Here is a 19,253-nt window from a genome sequence, read left to right as displayed (position 1 = left end):
CTGTGAGCTCTCTGCCTCCTGTTGTTTGAGTCAGCAGCAGCCCAGGCAGTTAACAAACACCCAGACAAGAGAAACTGAATGGTGCCACTAGACCAAAATTCAGATACAACTGCTGCATGAGAAAATGTGAAGAAAGCAAAGATAATACTTCGCTATTTTCTTATGTCATATTTATTTGACACAGTTCTTGCTGTGGACTGAGCAACGGATTATCCTTTCTGATTCCTGTGAACTGCAGCATAAAAATGGATGATTCAGTATTTTTTGACAATCCATTATATTACATGGTGAGTCAAAACTAATTTTTTTTAACAGTCTGTGCAAAATCTTTCTTCTAATCTTGCGATCTAACAGTACCACATCAGTGATATAGAATACATCTAGCTTCATGCTTTTCAAATTTTTGAATTAATAACTCTGAATTACTGATAACTTTGCAATTTAGTGAGTTATTAATTTGGCGTGCTTCATGTAAACAGTCTAGTGTAGTGATTTGCTGAGATAATGAAGTAACTCATGATCTGTAACAGGAATAAGATGTGTTTTGCTTTAGCTTCAAGGTTTTGGATTCGCAAAATGTGCAATTTGATAGCAAGCTTAGAGTTGCTCTGCAATTTAAAATAGGTCAAATCATGAATTGGTAAATTGGGAGAAAATTTGCAAATGTGTTCAATTCAAGTTTTGAGAACTGCATTCACACCCAAAGCCCAATGTTTTTAGACTTTTATGGATGGAGTATTAATTTATACATCAATTATAATTGGTATTTGAAAGCATTCTCTTGTCAATTCAAACCCCATGATTGTGGTCGAGAGTTACCATTTTCATGGGACAGGAGGAAAGATCACTGTGAGCATGACTATTAGTTTTTGCATTAATTCTATGGAAACTGTTTGACAATGAAATTGGGTGGTGCTGCATTGATGCATGTAGGATTTCAATTACAAATTAGGCTAAAACCCTTTTTTAATGAAAATGTACAGAAGAAGTAAACCGATTATCCTTAATTAACTTTGGATACATCGGAAACATCTTTATTTTGCAGACCTATATCAATTCTTCTGGGGAGGCCATTTGATGAGCTGCTACTAGCACTGAGAGTACAGACTTCCTCATTTATATGGCACAAACTTCTGCTCCATTATGTCCTGTATTAACTCCAATTTCCTGAATCATTTTGTTGAATGGATATGAAATCTTTGACACAAAATTTTGAGACGTGTCCTCCATTAGTTTTCTCTCTTATATCTATAGCGTTGGGTTTTACATTAAAACATTTCTAAACCTTATGCTACATGTAGGTTAGGCCATCACTTACAACATGCCATACCTCCCAAAGAGATCTTGAACAATTTTGTGAATGTCTTCTTCAAAACCATGGAGAATTGATGTCGGGAGATCTGGCCCCCAAACCAAAGGGAATCACATATTTACTGCATTTGTACTAATTTAGTTGCCTCATTATGGAACAATAATGACACAATTGACCACATTTAAATTAACATCATGAAAATGAGTGATTAAAATAAAATAAATCTTTGTTCTTTCTCGGTTTTTAATATTTTTCAGTTAAATCTCATCAAAATTTCTTCTTTACGCAGAGGGTTTGAAGTGAATTGTATGGTAGTGAAAGGATGGCAAGAATCTTTTCTGGGTCTATTTTCAGGTCTCAAGTGGGGGTATCACAGTGTGCCTCAGATGCTAGAGACCTGAGATGGGCATCAGTCAATTTCCTTTGGTCCCATAGAGGTCAATTGTGTAGCCAGCAGTGCACATCAGGTAGGAATTAAGAGTAATGAACATGGTCTTGCTACTACACTCAGAGAAGATAAGGGAAGACAGCAAGTGTTGACTGGTTGAGAACCTCAGTGGATTTGTGGAGTCACAAGGACCATCTTGTTACCCCTGACTCTATTAAGATAACTTAGAAAAAGAGAAATAAATATATCTTTAATGTTGGAAGGTTGCAGCAACCCTTTTGTACTTGGGCCCTGGAAGAAATTGAAAGAACAGGGTGGAGAATGTTTGACTCATGCACATACTCTGTTTCCAAATTATTTAATACTGGAATCATTTGATATATATGATCCCTTGTTAGCCTGTAACATGATGTCTGCTAATAATGAAATGTCACCTGAGCTGAAGTAAATTTCAGGTGCCTGCACAAATGAAGTGCCAAATATTGAACATTTTGTTCATGTCTTGTAGCCAACAAAGTACTGATTATGCAATCTAGGAGAGAGCACTGTGTGGGTAGAGTTGCATTAATGCTTTATCCTTCACATTCTTATTTTAAAGTTTACGTGTGATTTTTAACACACTGACACCCAACTTCCACTTCATGTTGCACTAAAAGGGGAATGAGAATTGACTAGTTGTTCCAAGTTTATAAGAGGTTTGACGGGTTGATGTTTGGGTGGGCCAGCCCCCTGGAATGAGGAGGAGCATTGAACTAAATAAAAACGAAGTAAGGTGATATTAATTGGATTCGTCTACATTCCCTCCCTCAGCTATCATTTCCGCTACCTCCAAACGGACCCCACCACCAGGGATATATTTCCCTCCCCACCCCTTTCCGCTTTCGGCAAAGACCGTTCCCTCCGTGACTACCTAGTCAGGTCCACACCCCCCAACAACCCACCCTCCCATCCTGGCATCTTCCCCTGCCTCTGCAGGAATTGCAAAACCTGCACCCACACCTCCTCCCTCACCTCTATCCAAGGCCCCAAAGGAGCCTTCTACATCCATCAAAGTTTTACCTGCACAGTTCACCAATGTCATTTATTGTATCCGTTGCTCCCGATGCGGTCTCCTCTACGCTGGGGAGACTGGACAGCTCCTAGCAGAGTGCTTTAGGAAGCATCTCCGGGACACCCACACCAATCAAACCCACTGCCCTGTGGCCCAACATTTCAACTCCCCCTCCCACTCTGCCGAGGACATGGAGGTCCTGGGCCTCCTTCACCGCCGCTCCCTCACCACCCAATGCCTGGAGAAAGAACGTCTCATCTTCCACCTTGGAACATTTCAACCCCTGGGTATCAATGTGGATTTCACCAGTTTCCTCATTTCCCCTTCCTCTACCTCACCCCAGTTCCAACCTTCCAGCTCAGCACCATCCTCATGACCTGTCCTACCTGCCAATCTTCCTTTCCACCTATCTGCTCCACCCTCCTCTCTGACCTATCACCTCCATCCCCACCCCCATTCACCTATTGTATTCTATGATACTTTCTCCCCACCCCCACCCCCCTCTCATTTATCTCTCCACCCTGCAGGCACCCTGCCTCTATTTCTGATGAAGGGCTTTTGCCCGGAACGTCGATTTTCCTGCTCCTTGGATGCTGCCTGACCTGCTGTGCTTTTCCAGCACCACTCTAATCTAGACTCTGGTCTCCAGCATCTGCAGTCCTTGTTTTTACCAATATCCCTCATGTCAGAATACTGGTCACATGATCAGCCGCGATGGCAGAGCGACATTGTCTGTATGCTTGGCACAAAATTTTCCAAACTAGTGCTCTCCTCTGGGGTCTGTAATGGTATGTGGTCACTAGGAGTGCAGAGGAGATGCTCCAAGGGCATGCTTAAAACCTTCCTAAACAAATGCAGCATCTCCACTGATATGTGGGAATTGCTTGTAGTTATGTAGTTGGGTGTGTGATACCCCTTTTAAGAGACAGCTGTCAGGTGACCAGAGCAGGAGCTAGGGGAGGCAGTTTAAAACCCACTGGAGCAGACAGGATGCACAATAAAAGATTCTCTGTTCAAGTTTACCACCCACCTGCCTTGCGTTCTATGAATAGTTCCAATGAACTGCAAATATAACACTTGTCCTAGAAGACAAACTGGAGAAGAAGTATCTTGAAAGGCATCAACCACTTTGAGTATCACTGAATGGAACACATGGAGGCCAAGTGTAAGTGATGGAAGGAGTGTGCCGAATCCAGTGGGTCAAACCCACCTCCTTCCTCAAACACCACCTGCCTCACCTATTGCAGAGTCGGTGGCTCCAGGAATGGAATATTCAGCCACCACAAAACCCATCCATAATCCAAAGGGGAAGCAAGTCATCCTCGATCCTGAGGAACTGTCAACGAAGAAAGTGGGTTGCCAAAACTGAACACAAGGCTAAAGTGAGGACTGCAGATGCTGGAACTAGAGTTTAGACCAGAGTGGTGCTGGAAAAGCACATCAGGTCAGGCAGCATCCGAGGAGCAGGAAATCGATGTTTCGGGCAAAAGCCATTCATCAGGAATCCTGTTTATTAAGCCCAAGGCCTCAGAACCTTTCATTAACTACTTTATTAATCTGCCCTGCTGATTTATACATCCAAACCCAGGTTCCTTTGCCCCAGCGCTCATTTTAGTTGGTCTCGGGCTTAGATTACTTTGAATGGACTTTCTCTTCATTTCCAACTGCCACTGTGACATTAACCACTTCAATCTGTCTACCCCCGCTCCAACCTCTCACCCTCACAACACGCAGCCGTCCACTCCCTCTGCTCCAATCCCGACCTCACCATCAAGCCAGCAGATAAAGGGGGCGCAGTGGTAGTCTGGCGCACTGACCTCTACACCACTGAAGCTAAATGCCAACTCGAGGGCACATCTTCCTACCGCCCCCTCGACCATGACCCCACCCCCCAACACCAAACCATCATCTCCCAGACCATACAGAACCTCATCACCTCAGGAGATCTCCCACCCACAGCTTCCAACCTCAGTCCGGGAACCCCACACTGCCCAGTTCTACCTCCTTCCCAAGATCCACAGGCTGACCACCCTGGCCGACCCATTGTCTCAGCATGCTCCTGCCCCACTGAACTCATCTCTACCTACCTTGACACTGTCCTATCCCCCCTAGTCCAAGAACTCCCCACATACATTCGAGAACCACCCACACCCTCCACCTCCTCCAGGACTTCCGTTTCCCCAGCCCGCAAAGCCTCATCTTCACCATGGATATCCAATCCCTCTACACCTCCATCCGCCATGACCAGGGTCTCCAAGCTCTCCGTTTCTTCCTCTCCCGATGTCCCAAAAAGTACCCTTCTCCTTCGAATCCTCCACTTCCTCCATACCAAAGGGGTAGCCATGGGCACCTGTATGAGCCCCAGCTATGCCTGTCTCTTTGTTGGCTACGTAGAACAGTCGATCTTCCGTAGTTACACCGGCACCAGTCCCCACCTCTTCCTCTGCTACATTGATGACTGCATTGGTGCCACCTCGTGCTTCCGCGAAGAGGTTGAGCAATTCATCAACTTCACCAACACATTCCATCCTGACCTTAAATTTACCTGCACCATCTCTGACACCTCCCTCCCCTTCCTGGACCTCTCCATCTCCATTAATGACGACCGACTTGACACCGATGTTTTTGTACAAACTCACCGACTCCCACAGCTACCTGGATTACACCTCTTCCCACCCTACCTCCTGCCATCCCATATTCCCAATTCCTCCGCCTCCGCCGTATCTGTTCCCAGGAGGACGAGTTCCACCACAGAACACACCAGATGGCCTCCTTCTTTAGAGATCACAATTTCCCTTAAACATGCCCTCCAATGCATCTCGTCCACATCCCACACCTCCGCCCTCAGACCACACCCCTCCAACCGTAACAATGACAGAACGCCCCTGGTGCTCACCTTCCACCCTACCAACCTTCGCATAAATCAAATCATCCGCGGACATTTCCGCCACCTCCAAACGGACCCCCCCACCAGGGATATATTTCCCTCCCCATCCCTTTCCAACTTCCTCAAAGACCGTTCCCTCCGTGACTACCTGGTCAGGTCCACGCCCCCTGACAACCCACCCTACCATCCTGGCACCTTCCCCTGCCACTGCAGGAATTGCAAGGATAAGAGGCAAAATCGATGTGAGGTCAAATCCTGAGAGGTACAACATTCAAGTAGATGGGGTGGTCCTGACAAGCATGTGGACTATATGAAAGCTGCAAACTTGCAAGTATACCCAGCCTCTGAGACCAGCTAGAAACACTAAGAACCCATGGATTCTCCCCTTCCGTTTTCGGGGAAAAGAAACCTTGGAATCTGAGATGGACATGGTGAATGTCACAGCCTTCATGTCTTCACCACCTGAAGAAGAGGATTTTCTTCAGATATCCTCCAGGGCCAAGAGGCAGATGACGGTCTCGGATACGGGCAGCGTGTCAGACTGAGTCAGAGGAACTGGACATGGTGCAAAAACACCCACGGAGAGGCTTCAAGAAATAGAGCAGGTCTCCATCCCTGGATGTGGAGGGATTGTAATGAGGTCAGCCAGCTGGACCTCAGAGTAGGAGTTCCCTGATTGGGGCTTTAAATCTGGCTGACTGAAACAGGAGTGTCAGGAGTTCTGTTCACATTGAGAGCTGGCTCTGAGAAAACCAGAACAGTGTCAAGTACCATGCACGTGTAAATAAAGGGTGGCTTGGTGAAGGGATACCATCCTCTGTGGAGTTATTTCACATGCAGTGGCAGAAGATTTAATTGGTCATATGTGGACAGTGATATTTTTACTATTGAGAGAAAACAGAATTTATGTGTATTTACAGATAAGTGAATCAGGAGTGTGGACAGGAAAGTGGAGCCGAGATGACCACCAGCTCAGCCATGATCTTATTGTAGGCCTGACAGGGCCCAAATGGCCTACTCCTTCTCCCATGTTCTTAGTATTTTTAAAAAAGTGCTGTCATGTTCAGTTGTGATTGAGGGTGAAAGCTCAGTAAACCAACAGTGATAGAGATTAAGGAATTCTGTAACTGGAAAAAGAATACAGTACATGGTATTTGCTTGACTATAGTAAATGAACTAAGCATCAAAGTATTGAATGTGAAGAGATTCAGTGCCAGACAGTGGCAAGACCATTTAAAAACTGGAATGTTTACTGCAAAACCAGATGACTGACTGCCCTAGTTATAATGGATAAGGGAGTTAACCACTTTATTTTTCTGATCTTGGTCTAACTTGTTCCATCAAATCCTAAACTGACAATTCAACTTGAAGCCTGGACAGTGATGTGTGCATTTTGCTTCCAACAGGGTAGTTTTACCTGATATCTCAATACTTATGTTGCAGAAGCTAACATAAGAATTAGACATGGGTAATGTAGCACTGGAGGGTTCAACAGATGCTGCTTATGTTCTTATTATAATCACAAGCACTTCAGTATCTGGTTTGTTCAGCTATTTGGTCACAAACAGTAGTACATTGTCATTAGCATGTCATGTTTCGAATGGCCCCAGTTAAAATAAAGTCTGACCATTATGCCTTTAGCTCATATGCTATGATACAATAATGATATCATGAGTGTGTCTCTTAAAAGTATACTGCATTCTGTGAGACATTCGTTTCTCCTTCCAGCCAGACCAACTGGGAATTACAGTCAGAGCTAGAAGTCACAATTTGGTTTCCTTTTAGTTTCCTTAAGGGCCAAGAGGTGAATGTGTACATGATTATTGTTTTTGTTCATCATGCAACCAGACAATGATCTGCCCGAACTATAAAACGTAACGCTTACTTCCAATGAATCAACTTACTTGCGTCAACTGATCTGATATTCAGAACATAATCAGTCAATGAAGGAAGTAATAGTAATGAAAGTATAAGGAAAAGTAGACAATGCTGCCATTGTTGGTCTGAAAGCTGGTATATTTACATTTACAAATTTGTGAGCTGGAAATCCACTGCTGGAATGACATTTTTCTGCTTAATCTGAGTCTGAATAATCAACTGACTTACTGACACTTCACTTACTGATACAATCAATCCTTTTAGGGTATGCTGACTGTAAAGTCTGCTTCAGCTGTTGACGATGCCTACTTTTCACTGAACAGTTTAATTATTGGCACTGAATGTGCTTGACTGAATATTCTGCCAAATTGAACATTCATGATTCAGAAATGTTTCTACAAGCACTAAATGGTTTCTAATGACCTCCTTTTCTGTTAAATACGTGGAGCTTTTAAGTCAAAATTCCATAACTATATTAGGGGTATATTCATCCATTTTGCACTGTGGGCCATGTACATGTAATCATTTAAGTCAGTCTGTGTAGTGTTTTCAGCAGATTCAGGTTCGATCATATTTTCCATTCTAAGTTGAATCCTCACCACTGCTCCTGTAGCATGGTAGATATGCTGCCACATTCACTTTCCTAATTAGGATTAACAAAGCCTACTTGGACTAGTGTGGTCAAAGGAAATCATTTTGGCAATCAGACAAGAAGAGATACTTCAAAATGTATTGCATGTTGAAAACTACAAATTACACTGATAGTCTCTGTAATAATATCTCTATGAGGGAGCCTCAGATGGTTGGTCTTACCTCTTTGAATTCCTAACTTTTTCTTCCACCAAGTCTGTACGACATCACCCTGCTGGGTGGTGCTTGAGGCATTCTTCAGCATTAACCCTTTCAGACCATTATATCACATGAGTCACCATGGCACTTACAACACTTTCCAATTGTGGTTCTTACAGTTCCACTTGCATTTCTCTTCGACTGTTTCACTTGCTTTTTTCTTGTCAATTGCAATTCCTTCACTTTCTTCCTTTCTCTGCACAATTCATTCATTGCCTTTATTCTTTATTCAATTTATTTCTTTTTGTTCCTTTTCCTCATTCTCACTGCTCATCTGTCCCTTTTACTTTTGTCCTTTTTCATTTTCTTGCTTACTCTTGCTTGCTTGCTTTTCTTCCCCTTTCCCTTCATACCTTGAATTTTCTGTCACCGTCTATGTTTTATTCCTTTCATTTCTTTCTCTAACAATCCTGCATAACTTTGTTCTTGCTTTCTACAAGCTAAAGAACACCACAGCACTGGAAGAAAACTATTATGCCTACATTCTGCCATGTTTGGTCGTAACAATGTTGTCTATTTTTTACATAACCAATTACTTGGCCAATGTTCTGAATCCCCATCCCTTTGCAATGATAGTTGGTGACAAGTGCACTTGTGGTGCTGAGGTTTCAGATCAGATGAGGAAACAATCAAGCTTATCTATGATGCCCAATGCAGTTGAATAGTCAGTAAAAACTCATTGCTTAGAGAGCAGAGGGCGGCTGGCCATAAGCAACAATCCCTCTGTCTCGTGATGGTGCTGCCTCCTTACATTGACAGTAAATTGATTCAGAACCGTCGAAAACCCAACTCGTTTATAAAATGCCTTTTCTTTAAAATTCGTTTCGCAAAAGGGAAAATAAATTATTACACCATAACAGAAATCTGACCTTATATCTACCTCAAACATGGTTGAATTCTGAAGTTCTGAGAGGGAATTTCCTAAGGGTTTTAACAGGAAATTGTTCAGTTTCTTGGAATTCTTGGCTTGGGCGTGCGCTTTGGCAAAGATTGTACATGAGAATTGCGCAACTAAGATGCATATCTTCCCTTGCACTGCACCAATTAGTCTATCTTTTTAAAATTTAGAAATTATCTTCCATTCCTACTTAGGGCCATCTTTAGTACAAAGTGCACAAGAAGTGCATTCCTCCAAGAGTGGAGAAGGAGTACCAAAATATTCCCTTGGGCTTATTTATGAAGGGACTGCACAACATGTTGGCTACGGTTATAGAATGAAGAGCGAGTTTGGATGAAGTTAAATACGGCAAATGCTACAAATAAGAACAGAATATACCTTCATTGTTCAGGGAAGCATTTGTGAAGAGGGAAATACAGTGTTAACAGCCTGCATTTGGAGGAGTCATAAAGTCCACAACATATTCAAAATGGTGTACATACATCAGATTTGGAATCTCTCTGTTTCTTGGAAGGCAGAAACCAATTTGGCAATCGGGTTGAGTAGAATAGAATGATTGGAGGTGGGAGATCACTCACCTGTGGGAAATGTGAACAGAGCAGGCCATTTAATCAGATCTCATTCTCACTGCAATTGAGATCTTATTGCACAATCATGCTCTTGAAGACAGATGAGGTCTGGAAAAGTTTGAAACTGTGATATTATTTAAATCATCTTCCTTTTAAAAATTAGAAAGAAACTTGCCTGCTGGTATTAGTGTGCAGAGAGAGAAAAAAATCTGTTTGGCTGATTTCAATAACTTGTTTGTTCACATAACTAGGTGCCAGGTTCCGTGATGTCTCAGATTGTCTCTTTGTGGTCCTGAAGGAAGAGGGTGACCAGCCCCAAGTCATGGTCCACGTAGGTACTAGTGACATAAGTAAAAAGAGGGATAGGGATATAAGGCAGGATTTCAGGTAGCTAGGGTGGAAGCTGAGAGCTAGAACAAACAGAATTGTTATCTCTGGTTTGTTACCCATGCCACTTTATAGCGAGGCAAGAAATAGGGAGAGATATCAGCTGAACGCGTGGCTGCAAGGATGGTGCAGGAGGGTGGGTTTCAGGTATTTGGATAATTGGGGCTCATTCTGGGGAAGGTGGGACTTCTACAAACAGGATTGTCTTCACTTGAACCAGAGGGGTATTAATATCCTGGGCGACAAATTTGCTGGTTCTATTCGGGTGGATTTAAACTAGCTCAGCAGGGTGATGGAAACCTGAGGTGTAGTTGCAGTGCACAGGAGGATGAGAGTTTGGAGGACAAGATTTCACGGTCACAGGAATGTGCTAGCAGACAGCAAGCTGGTTTGAAGTGTGTCTACTTCGATGCCAGAAGTATCCGAAATAAGGTAGGTGAGCTTGCAGCATGGATAGGTACCTGGGAATTCGATGTTGTGGCCATTTCAGTGACATGGATAGAGCAGGGTGAGGAATGGATGTTGCAGGTTCCAGGTTTTAGATCTTTCATTAAGAACAGGCAAGGCGGTAAAAGAGGGGAGGTGTGGCCTTGTTAGTCAAGGATAGTATAACGGTGGCTGAGAGAACTTTTGATGAGGACTCATCTACTGATGTAATGTGGGCTGAGGTTAGAAACAGGAGAGGAGAGGTCACACTGCTTGGAGATTTTTATAAGCCTCCGCAGAGTTCCAGGGAGGTGGAAGAGAGGATTGGCAAAATTATTCTGGGTAGGAGTGAAAGAAACAGGGTGGTCATTATGGGGGACTTTAACTTCCCCAACATTGATTGGAAATGCTATAACTCTAGTACTTTGGATGGATCAGTTTTTGTCCAATGTGTACAGGAGGGCTTCCTGACACAGTATGTCAAAGGTCCGGCAAGAGGAGAGGCCACACTGGATCTACTATTGGTAATGAACCAGGCCAGGTGTTTGATTTAGTTGTAGGTGAACAACTAAGAGTTGTTCTCTTAGAGAGAGTGACCATAATTCAGGTTACATTTAGTTTAGAAATGGTAAGGGATAGGTACATGCCATAGGTCAAGAGTTATCGATGGGGCAAGGCCAATTATAATGCGATTAGGCAAGAATTAGGATGCATAGAATGGGGCAGCAAAATGCAGGGTATGTAGACAATGGAAATGTGGAGCTGGTTTAAGGAACGGATATTGTGTGTCCTTGATAAGTATGTCCCTGTCAGGCAGGGAGGAAGTGATAACGTAAGGGAACTGTGGTTTACTACAGAAATTGCATCTCTTGTTAAGCGGAAGGAGGAGGCTTACATGTTGATGAGGCAAGATGGTTCAGATGAGGTGTTTGAGAGTTACAGATCAGCTAGGAAGGATTTAAAGAGAGTTAAGAAGAGCAAAGAGAGGACACGAGCAGTCTTTAGCAAATAGGAAAACCCTAAAGCTTTCTATAGGTATGTGAGGAATAAAAGGATGACTAGGGTAGGAATAGGGCCAGTCAAAGACAGATGTGGGAAGTTGAGTGTGGACCCTGTGGAGATCGGAGAGGTGCTAAACGAACATTTCTTATCGGTTTTCACTCAGGAAAAGGAGAATATTATAGAGGAGAAGAATGAAATATGAGATATTAGAATAGAAAGGATCGAGGTTAGTTATGAAGAGGTATTATCAGTTCTGGAAAGAGTGTAAGTAGACAAGTCCCCTTGGCTGGTTGCAATTTATCCAAGGATTCTCTGGGAAGCTACGGAGAAGATAGCACAGCCTTTGGCTTTGATATTTGAGTCGTCATTGTCTACAGGTTTAGTACCAGAAGACGGAAGGATTGCAAATGTTGTGCCCTTGTTCAATAAGGACGGTAAGAGATGATCCAGGTAATTATAGACCAGTGAGCCTTACTTCTGTTGTAGGAAAGCTTTTGGAAAGGATTATAAGAGATAAGATTTATAATCATCTAGCAAGCAACAATTTGATTTCAGATAGTCAACATGGTTTTGTCAAGGGTAGGTCATGTCTCACAAACCTCGTTGATTTTTTTGAGAAGGTGACCAAGCATGTAGATGAGGGTTGGGCAGTTGACGTGATATACATGGACTTCAGTAAAGCGTTTGATAAAATTCCACATGGTTGGCTTTTGGAGAAAATGCAGAGGCATGGGATTGAGGGTGATTTAGTAGTTTGGATAAGAAACTGACTTTCTAATGAAGGCAGTGAGTAGTGGTTGATAGAAAATATTCAGCCTGGAGTCCAGCTGGTGTCCCACAGGATCTGTTTTGTGACCACTGCTGTTTGACATTTTTATGAATGACTTAGACGCCGGCATAGGTAGATGGATTAGTAAATTTGCAGACGACACTAAAGTCGGTGGAGTAGTGGACAGTGTGGAAGAATGTCACAGGTTGCAGGGGGACTTGGATAAACTGCAGAATTGGGCTGAGAAGTGGCAAATGGAGTTCAATGCAGCTAAATGTGAGGTGATGCACTTTGGGAAGAATAACAGGAAGGCAGAGGACTCGGTCAATGGAAAGATTGTTGGTAGTGTGGATGTGCAGAGGGATCTTGGAGTCCATGTACATAGATCCCTGAAAGTTGCCACCCAGGTTGATAGTGCTGTTAAGAAGGCATACAGTGTGTTAGGTTTCATTGGTAAGGGGTTTGAGTTCTGGAGCCTCAATATCATGCTGCAACTTTATAAAACGCTAGTGGGGCTGCACTTGGAATGTTGCGTATAGTTCTGGTCACCATTTTTCGAGAAGGATGTAGAAGCATTGGAAAAGGTGCAGAGGAGATTTACCAGGATGTTGCCTGGTCTGGAGGGAAAGTCTTATGAGGAAAGGCTGAGAGACTTGGGTCTGTTCTCATTGGAAAGAATAAGGCTAAGAGGGGATTTGATAGAGGCATACAAGATGATCAGAGGATTAGATAGTGTAGACAGCGAAAGTCTTTTTCCTCGGATGATGACGTCAGCTTGTACGAGGGGGAATAACTACAAATTGAGGGGTGATAGATTTAAGACAGATGTCAGAGGCAGGTTCTTTATTAAGAGAGTGGTAAGGGCATGGAATGGCCTGCCTGCCAATGTAGTTAACTCAGCCATATTATGGAGATTTAAGCAACCCTTGGATAAGCACATGAATGATGATGGGATAATGTAAGGGAACGAGCTGAGAATAATTCACAAGTCAGCACAACATTGAGGGTGGAAGGCCTTTTCCATGCTGTATTGTTCTATGTTCTATGTTCTAACCCTGAGTACTATCACTTAGCCATTATTCATGCCTGATTGCTTTCTGCAATCTATCATTAACATAGAGGGACGGGCCAGTTAATGCACATTTTAACTGACACTGAGAGTATTAAAGGTACAGTGGCCTTGGGAATTATATTTATTTTTATAAGGAAACAAGTACTTGAGGGCATTGAAATGTATTAAATGCACTTTCATAAGTGTTTCATAGATAAACACTATAATAGATGTTGAGAGCCATATCTCACATTTTCCAATACATCAGAACATTTACATCTAAATCTCAAAAGGTCAGCTTTACAATGCAGTAATCAGTCGGTGCAGGAATCCACATGGAAAACAGCAAATAGAAACACTACAAAGGCAATAACACTTTGTGACACTAGTTGACTTACTGTAAGTTTTAATATCTAGAGTGAATGTTGGGCATGGGTGATAGATGGATATGAGGGAATGGGTGTGTGAATGAATAAGTACTACAGTAAGGTGGATGAGTGACAGAGGTAAATCAGGGGGGTAAGCTGAGTGAGTAAGTGGGCAAGGGAGTAGATTGAGTGGGGTATGTTGGTAGGGTATATGAGTTAAAGGGGCAGGCTGGTAGATTAGCACGTTTGAGGTATGTACAATGGGAAATGATTGGGTGGTAGATTGGTAGGCTGGCAGATGGACAGTGTTGTATAATAGCTGATGGATATAATTGTAGCTTGACAAAGTAACAGGGGTTAAGTTGCAGGTAGGTAAAATACATGATTTGGGAGAGCAAGTAGGTGGGTCAAGGGATGGACAGATTAATTTGCTAGGTCAAGAAGAAATCATTGGTCAGGTTTGGTCATGGGTGTGCTTAGGTACTAGAGCTATTCAGGTTTTTAGGTGATGGGGCTATTGAGATTGGATTGAGAATGTCATTTGGCTGATGGGGTTAGTTGGATTCATTGAGGGAGCTTGTGTGGGACGGTCAAATCCGATCAGATTTGGGGGACACTGAGGCCATGCCAGGGAACACTAGGGCAGGTTTGGATGCTAGTCAGGCAGTTAGAGGTATTGGAGGTGAGTTGGGTGTTCAGGGGACAATAGTTAGAGGATTGATAGAGTGAGTAATTGTAGGAATCAGTTTTGTCACCAACCTCAGGTTTAATAAAAAAAGTCCATATCAAGACTTTAGGTCAAGAGCTTCCAGTAGAAGTAGGGATACAGCCCAGATCTTAGAAGTAGCATTGAAGAGGAACAGAATGTCTGATGAAGTATAATGTCAATGTTGTATTTATTTAATTTTTGTGTCGTAGGCTGATGTAAAGATGTCAGTGTTACTCTCTCTCTCCAGAGAGTTAGGCGTGGTTTAACCTGAAGGTTACCACATCTCTGATGAAGGGAGAAATAGGCTGATGAGACTTGCAGATCAATTAAATTAAATTGCAGCTCATTTGAGAATTGAACCCATGCCATTACAGTTACTCTGAATTTCAAGATAGCCATTCACATGAGGTGTTGAGTCACTCAGGATAAAGCTTAAAAAGTAGGAACAAATTACTTTAGATCTGGAATCTGTATTGAAAGCAACAAATGTTGGAGATTACAGCAGGTCAGGCAGCATCCATGGGGAGAGAGTAAGCTAACATTTCAAGTCTTGATGAAGAGTCATCTAGATTTGAAATGTTAGCTTGCTCTCTCCTCATGGATGCTGTCTGACCTATTGTGATCTCCAGCATGTTTTGCTTTCATAAAGCTTAAAAAGGTCTGGACATCGTGACGATGCTTCCCCTTTAACAAGGTTATTTTGCTTTTGATTTTTCTTGAGGGGCCGTAAAAGCAAAGGTGCTGGTATGTTTGGAAAGGCTACTTCAAACAAGGCAGGGGAGTGGCTTGTTCTCCCAGTTCAAGCTTTTTCCTCTGGTTTGTTTGAGCAGGCAGTCAGAAACTGCTGGTAGCAGAGAAACTACTACCGTGAAGAAAGGTTCCATGCTTCAATCTATGTTTCTTTTCTAACTCTTCTCTCTGCAATCTCTCCTGCTTGTAAGAACGTAAATTTGAATTTTCCATCTGATTGAAGTTCATAGCTCCTCTTCATCTTTCTGACTTTTTTCTTTATTTCTCTCCTAACTTCTTAATATTCTCTCTTGTGCTGTGCTCATTGGCCATTTATCTACTTACTGTCTCTTTCCTAATCATCAAATGTTTCTTTATGCCTTTATTTGACCAATGAAATGTCACTAGTGCCTAATCTGCTCTTTTGTTTTTAGTGCAGTGTATTTTCTGTGGGTCAGGATAAGTTATGAATAAGCTGTTTCAAGACCTGGTCAGCACATAGCATGAATACGACATCCAGTTATTCTCCGAAGTCTTGAAAAGGAGGTTTCAAATATTTGTAGTGTCAGAGATTTAGTTATGAGACATGAAAGATAATGATAGGGGCAAGGTCAAACCAGAATGTGGTTTCCAAATAAAATGAGAGTATGACAATGGGACAATACTTCAAATTGTGTAAAAGACAAATTTGGAACTGATGCAAAGAAATCTTCCTCTCACAAAGCACAATCAAAACAGCAGTAGAAGCAGAAATCCTGCAACCCAGTTAGAAATCAAATGGATGATACAATGAGGCATGGAGAGTGCTTCGGGGTGATGAATTAAGGTGACCTAAAATGATTTTGACAATGACAGAAATAGCTGGTGTTAAAATGGCATCAGTAATGTCATGAAATTGCTCAATGATTTCTTAGGAATGTCATCAAATGACATTTGACACAGAAGAACAAATGAGTTATTAGGGTAGAGTACAAAAACTTTGTCAAAGACACAGGTTTAACTGAACTTTTTAAGGGAAGAAAAAAAGGCAAATTTATTTTAATGCCATTTCAGAGCTTAGATCTTTAGTAGCTCATGAAATTTCTGTAAGTACAATGGTTTAAATTGGTATTTTTCAACAAGTTAGAATTCTAGGAATACAGGTATCTCTGAGCATTGTGGAGCTAGAAGAGAATACAGTGCTGGAATAAAACAATGGTAAGATTTGAAAACAAAAATGAGAAGTTTAAGAACAAAGAGTTCTTTCTACAGGAACCAATGTGGAATAGGGAGTGATGAGTGAAGAGCAAGTCATGTTACCGGCAGAAGAGTTTTGATGATTCTTGGTTTATGAAGAGGGAGAAATAGGAGCCTCTCCTGTTTGAGGCAGTCAGGTCTAGAGGGAACAATGGTATGGATGAGGGTTTCAGCATTTGTTGAAATAGGTTGAGTCAGATGATGTTGTGAATATGTACATCTTGGTGATTGTATGGACATACTGAAGACGTTTATCTTGGAATCAAATTTGACATAGAGCATTATAATCTGATTCAGATGCAGAGTCTAGATTAGTGTGGTGCTGGAAAAGTACAGCAGGTCAGGCAGCACCTGAGGAGCAGGAAACTTGACCTGCTGTGCTTTTCCAGCACCACTCTAATCTGCAGTCCTTGTTTTTACCTAGCTGATTCAGATGCAGGCAGTTGCCAAGAAGAGAATTGGAGTCAGTGGCTAAAGAAAGAATTGCGCAGTAACCAAACAGTGGCTTTGGCCTTCTCAATATGTAATTGGAGAACAGTTCAACTCATTTAGTAAAGCATATTGGACAAGGAAAATGTTCAGATCAGGAGCTGTGCTAGGATCAAGCAAAAGTTTTAGGTCCACGTGGGTGTTGGTATCCTGGAAAGGATTTGAATTATGCCATTGAGGATCAGCTTGTACATAGGAACAAGAAGAGGTCCAGAATAATCTCCTTTTTGTGGTAACCAAGTTAGTGTGGGAGCAGGAAGATAAACTTTTGCAGGCAATTCTCTGGCTCTGAACATATAATAATGACAAGTACATTAAGCCTTACGGCACATCAAGTCTGCTTCTCCATTTAATTATAGCCGATATGTTTCTTAACCGCATTCACCTGCTTTCTCCCTGTAACCCTTGATCCCCTTACTCATCAAGGACCTATCTAACTCTCTTAAATACACTGAAAAGCTTTTCCTACACAGTCCCCTTCAGCAATGAGTTCCACAGATCAACCATTTCTGGCTGAGGAAATTCCTCTTCATATCAGTTCGAAAGGGCCATCCCTTCACTCTGAAGCTGTGCCCTCAGGTCCTAGTTTTCCTACTGGTGGAAACATCTTCTCCACATCTACTCTATTCAGGCCTTTCAGTATTCGGTAAATTTCAATCAGATTCTGTGCCCCACCTCCACTCCCCTAATCCAGAGTGCTCACTGCTCCTCATATGACAAGCTCTTTATCCCTCAAACATTTTTGTAAACTTCCCCTGGATCTCTCCAATGTCAGCACATCCTGCCTGAGATATGAGACACGAAACAGCTTTCCAATATTCAAATATCGTCTGGCCAGAACATTATACAACTTCAGTACATCTCTGCTCTTGTATTCTAGATCTCTTGAAATTATTGCTAATATTGCATTTGCTTTCCTAACTGATACTTGAACCTGCATGTTAATCTTAAGAGAATCCTGAGTCCGTTTATGCTTTAGATTTCTATGTCTTCTTCCTGTTTAGAAAATTGTCTTTGCCTCTATTATTCCTACCAAAGTATATCTAAAGTGAACAGTTGTTGCCCCAATGCTGCCCCTTGAAGAATTCCACCCTTCATCTGTGGACATATAATCTGAACTTTGGCAAATGTACCAAATGCATTCTTTAATGATCATCATGTTAAGTAGCTGCTAACTATGCCTCAGTGGGCTGGGCATGCTCATTACATTTTGAGTGCCTTGTCCTGATGCTGTTTTGTTACATGCCCTTGATTCCTTTAAATGCCATCCACTTCTGACTATTCAGTGCAATTTCTCATGATGCTTAATCACTTGCCTTGGTCTTTGGTTTCTGCATGATTCTTCTGATTGATTTCTGACAACACATGTTTAGTATACAGTTATAAAAAGTGACAAAATTCTTAATCTGTGTATGAGGCTGTTTGGGCCATATTGCAATTGCCAATTGTGCCAATAGTAGATAAAATACACAGAGCCTGTAGGCACTGTATATAAGATTATAAGATGTAGGAGAAGAAGTAAGTGATTCAGCCAACCAAGTCTGCTCTACCATTCCATAGGATTGTGGTTGACTGCAACATTCTTAACTCCATTTTCCTGCCTTTTCCTCAACTCTTGATTTCACTATTAATTAAGCATCCGATTAATCTCAGCTCTGAAAATACTTAACGACCCAACTTTTACAACCCTCTGCAGTAAAGAATCCCAGAGTTTGATTACTCTCTAAGAAAAGGAATTCTTCCTTATCTCTGTCTTACTTGGGTGACTCCTTCCCTGAGGTTATGTTCTTTTGTCTTGTACTCTCTCAAAGGTTGGAAACAACCTCCTTGTCAAGCCCCTGTAAGAAAATGGTATGTTTCACTAAGTTGGCTCTCATTCTTTGAAGCTCCAATGAGGACTGGCTGAACCATCTCAATATCCCTCTATGTCCAGATTAACCAAGTGAATGTTCCATGGATTGCTTCCAATGCCAGTATCTTTCCTTAGAAAATGGGCCCAAACTATACACTGTGGTGTAACTCGAGCCTTCTATAGTCTTTTAAAGACCTCCCTACTTTTACACCCAATTCCCTTTGAAGTAAAGGCAAACATTTCATTTGCTTGCTTTATTATCTGCTGAACTTGGATGCTAGCTTTTTGTGAGTTTTTTAACCTGAACTCCCAAACCCCTTGGTGTTACAGTTTTCTGCAGTTTTTTTTCCATTAAATAAAATTCTACTTGTCCCCATGATCTCTTATTTCCCCACATAATATT

The 19,253-nt window shown here is 42.1% G+C and overlaps 1 protein-coding gene across 1 annotated transcript in view; it reads left to right on the top strand.

Moving 5' to 3' along the window:
• The first annotated feature begins 253 nt into the window (after positions 1 to 253).
• arhgap36 (Rho GTPase activating protein 36) overlaps positions 254 to 19,253 on the top strand; it is a 214,617-nt gene continuing 195,617 nt past the window's right edge. Inside the window, exon 1 of the mRNA XM_072595113.1 lies at positions 254 to 287. Coding sequence (XP_072451214.1) covers positions 285 to 287 — 3 coding nt within the window. The 5' untranslated portion in view covers positions 254 to 284. The remainder of the gene's footprint in view (positions 288 to 19,253) is intronic.

The sequence above is a fragment of the Chiloscyllium punctatum genome, chromosome 25, assembly GCF_047496795.1.
Source record: "Chiloscyllium punctatum isolate Juve2018m chromosome 25, sChiPun1.3, whole genome shotgun sequence".
NCBI lineage: Eukaryota > Metazoa > Chordata > Chondrichthyes > Orectolobiformes > Hemiscylliidae > Chiloscyllium > Chiloscyllium punctatum.
This window is presented reverse-complemented; position numbering and strand designations above follow the sequence as displayed.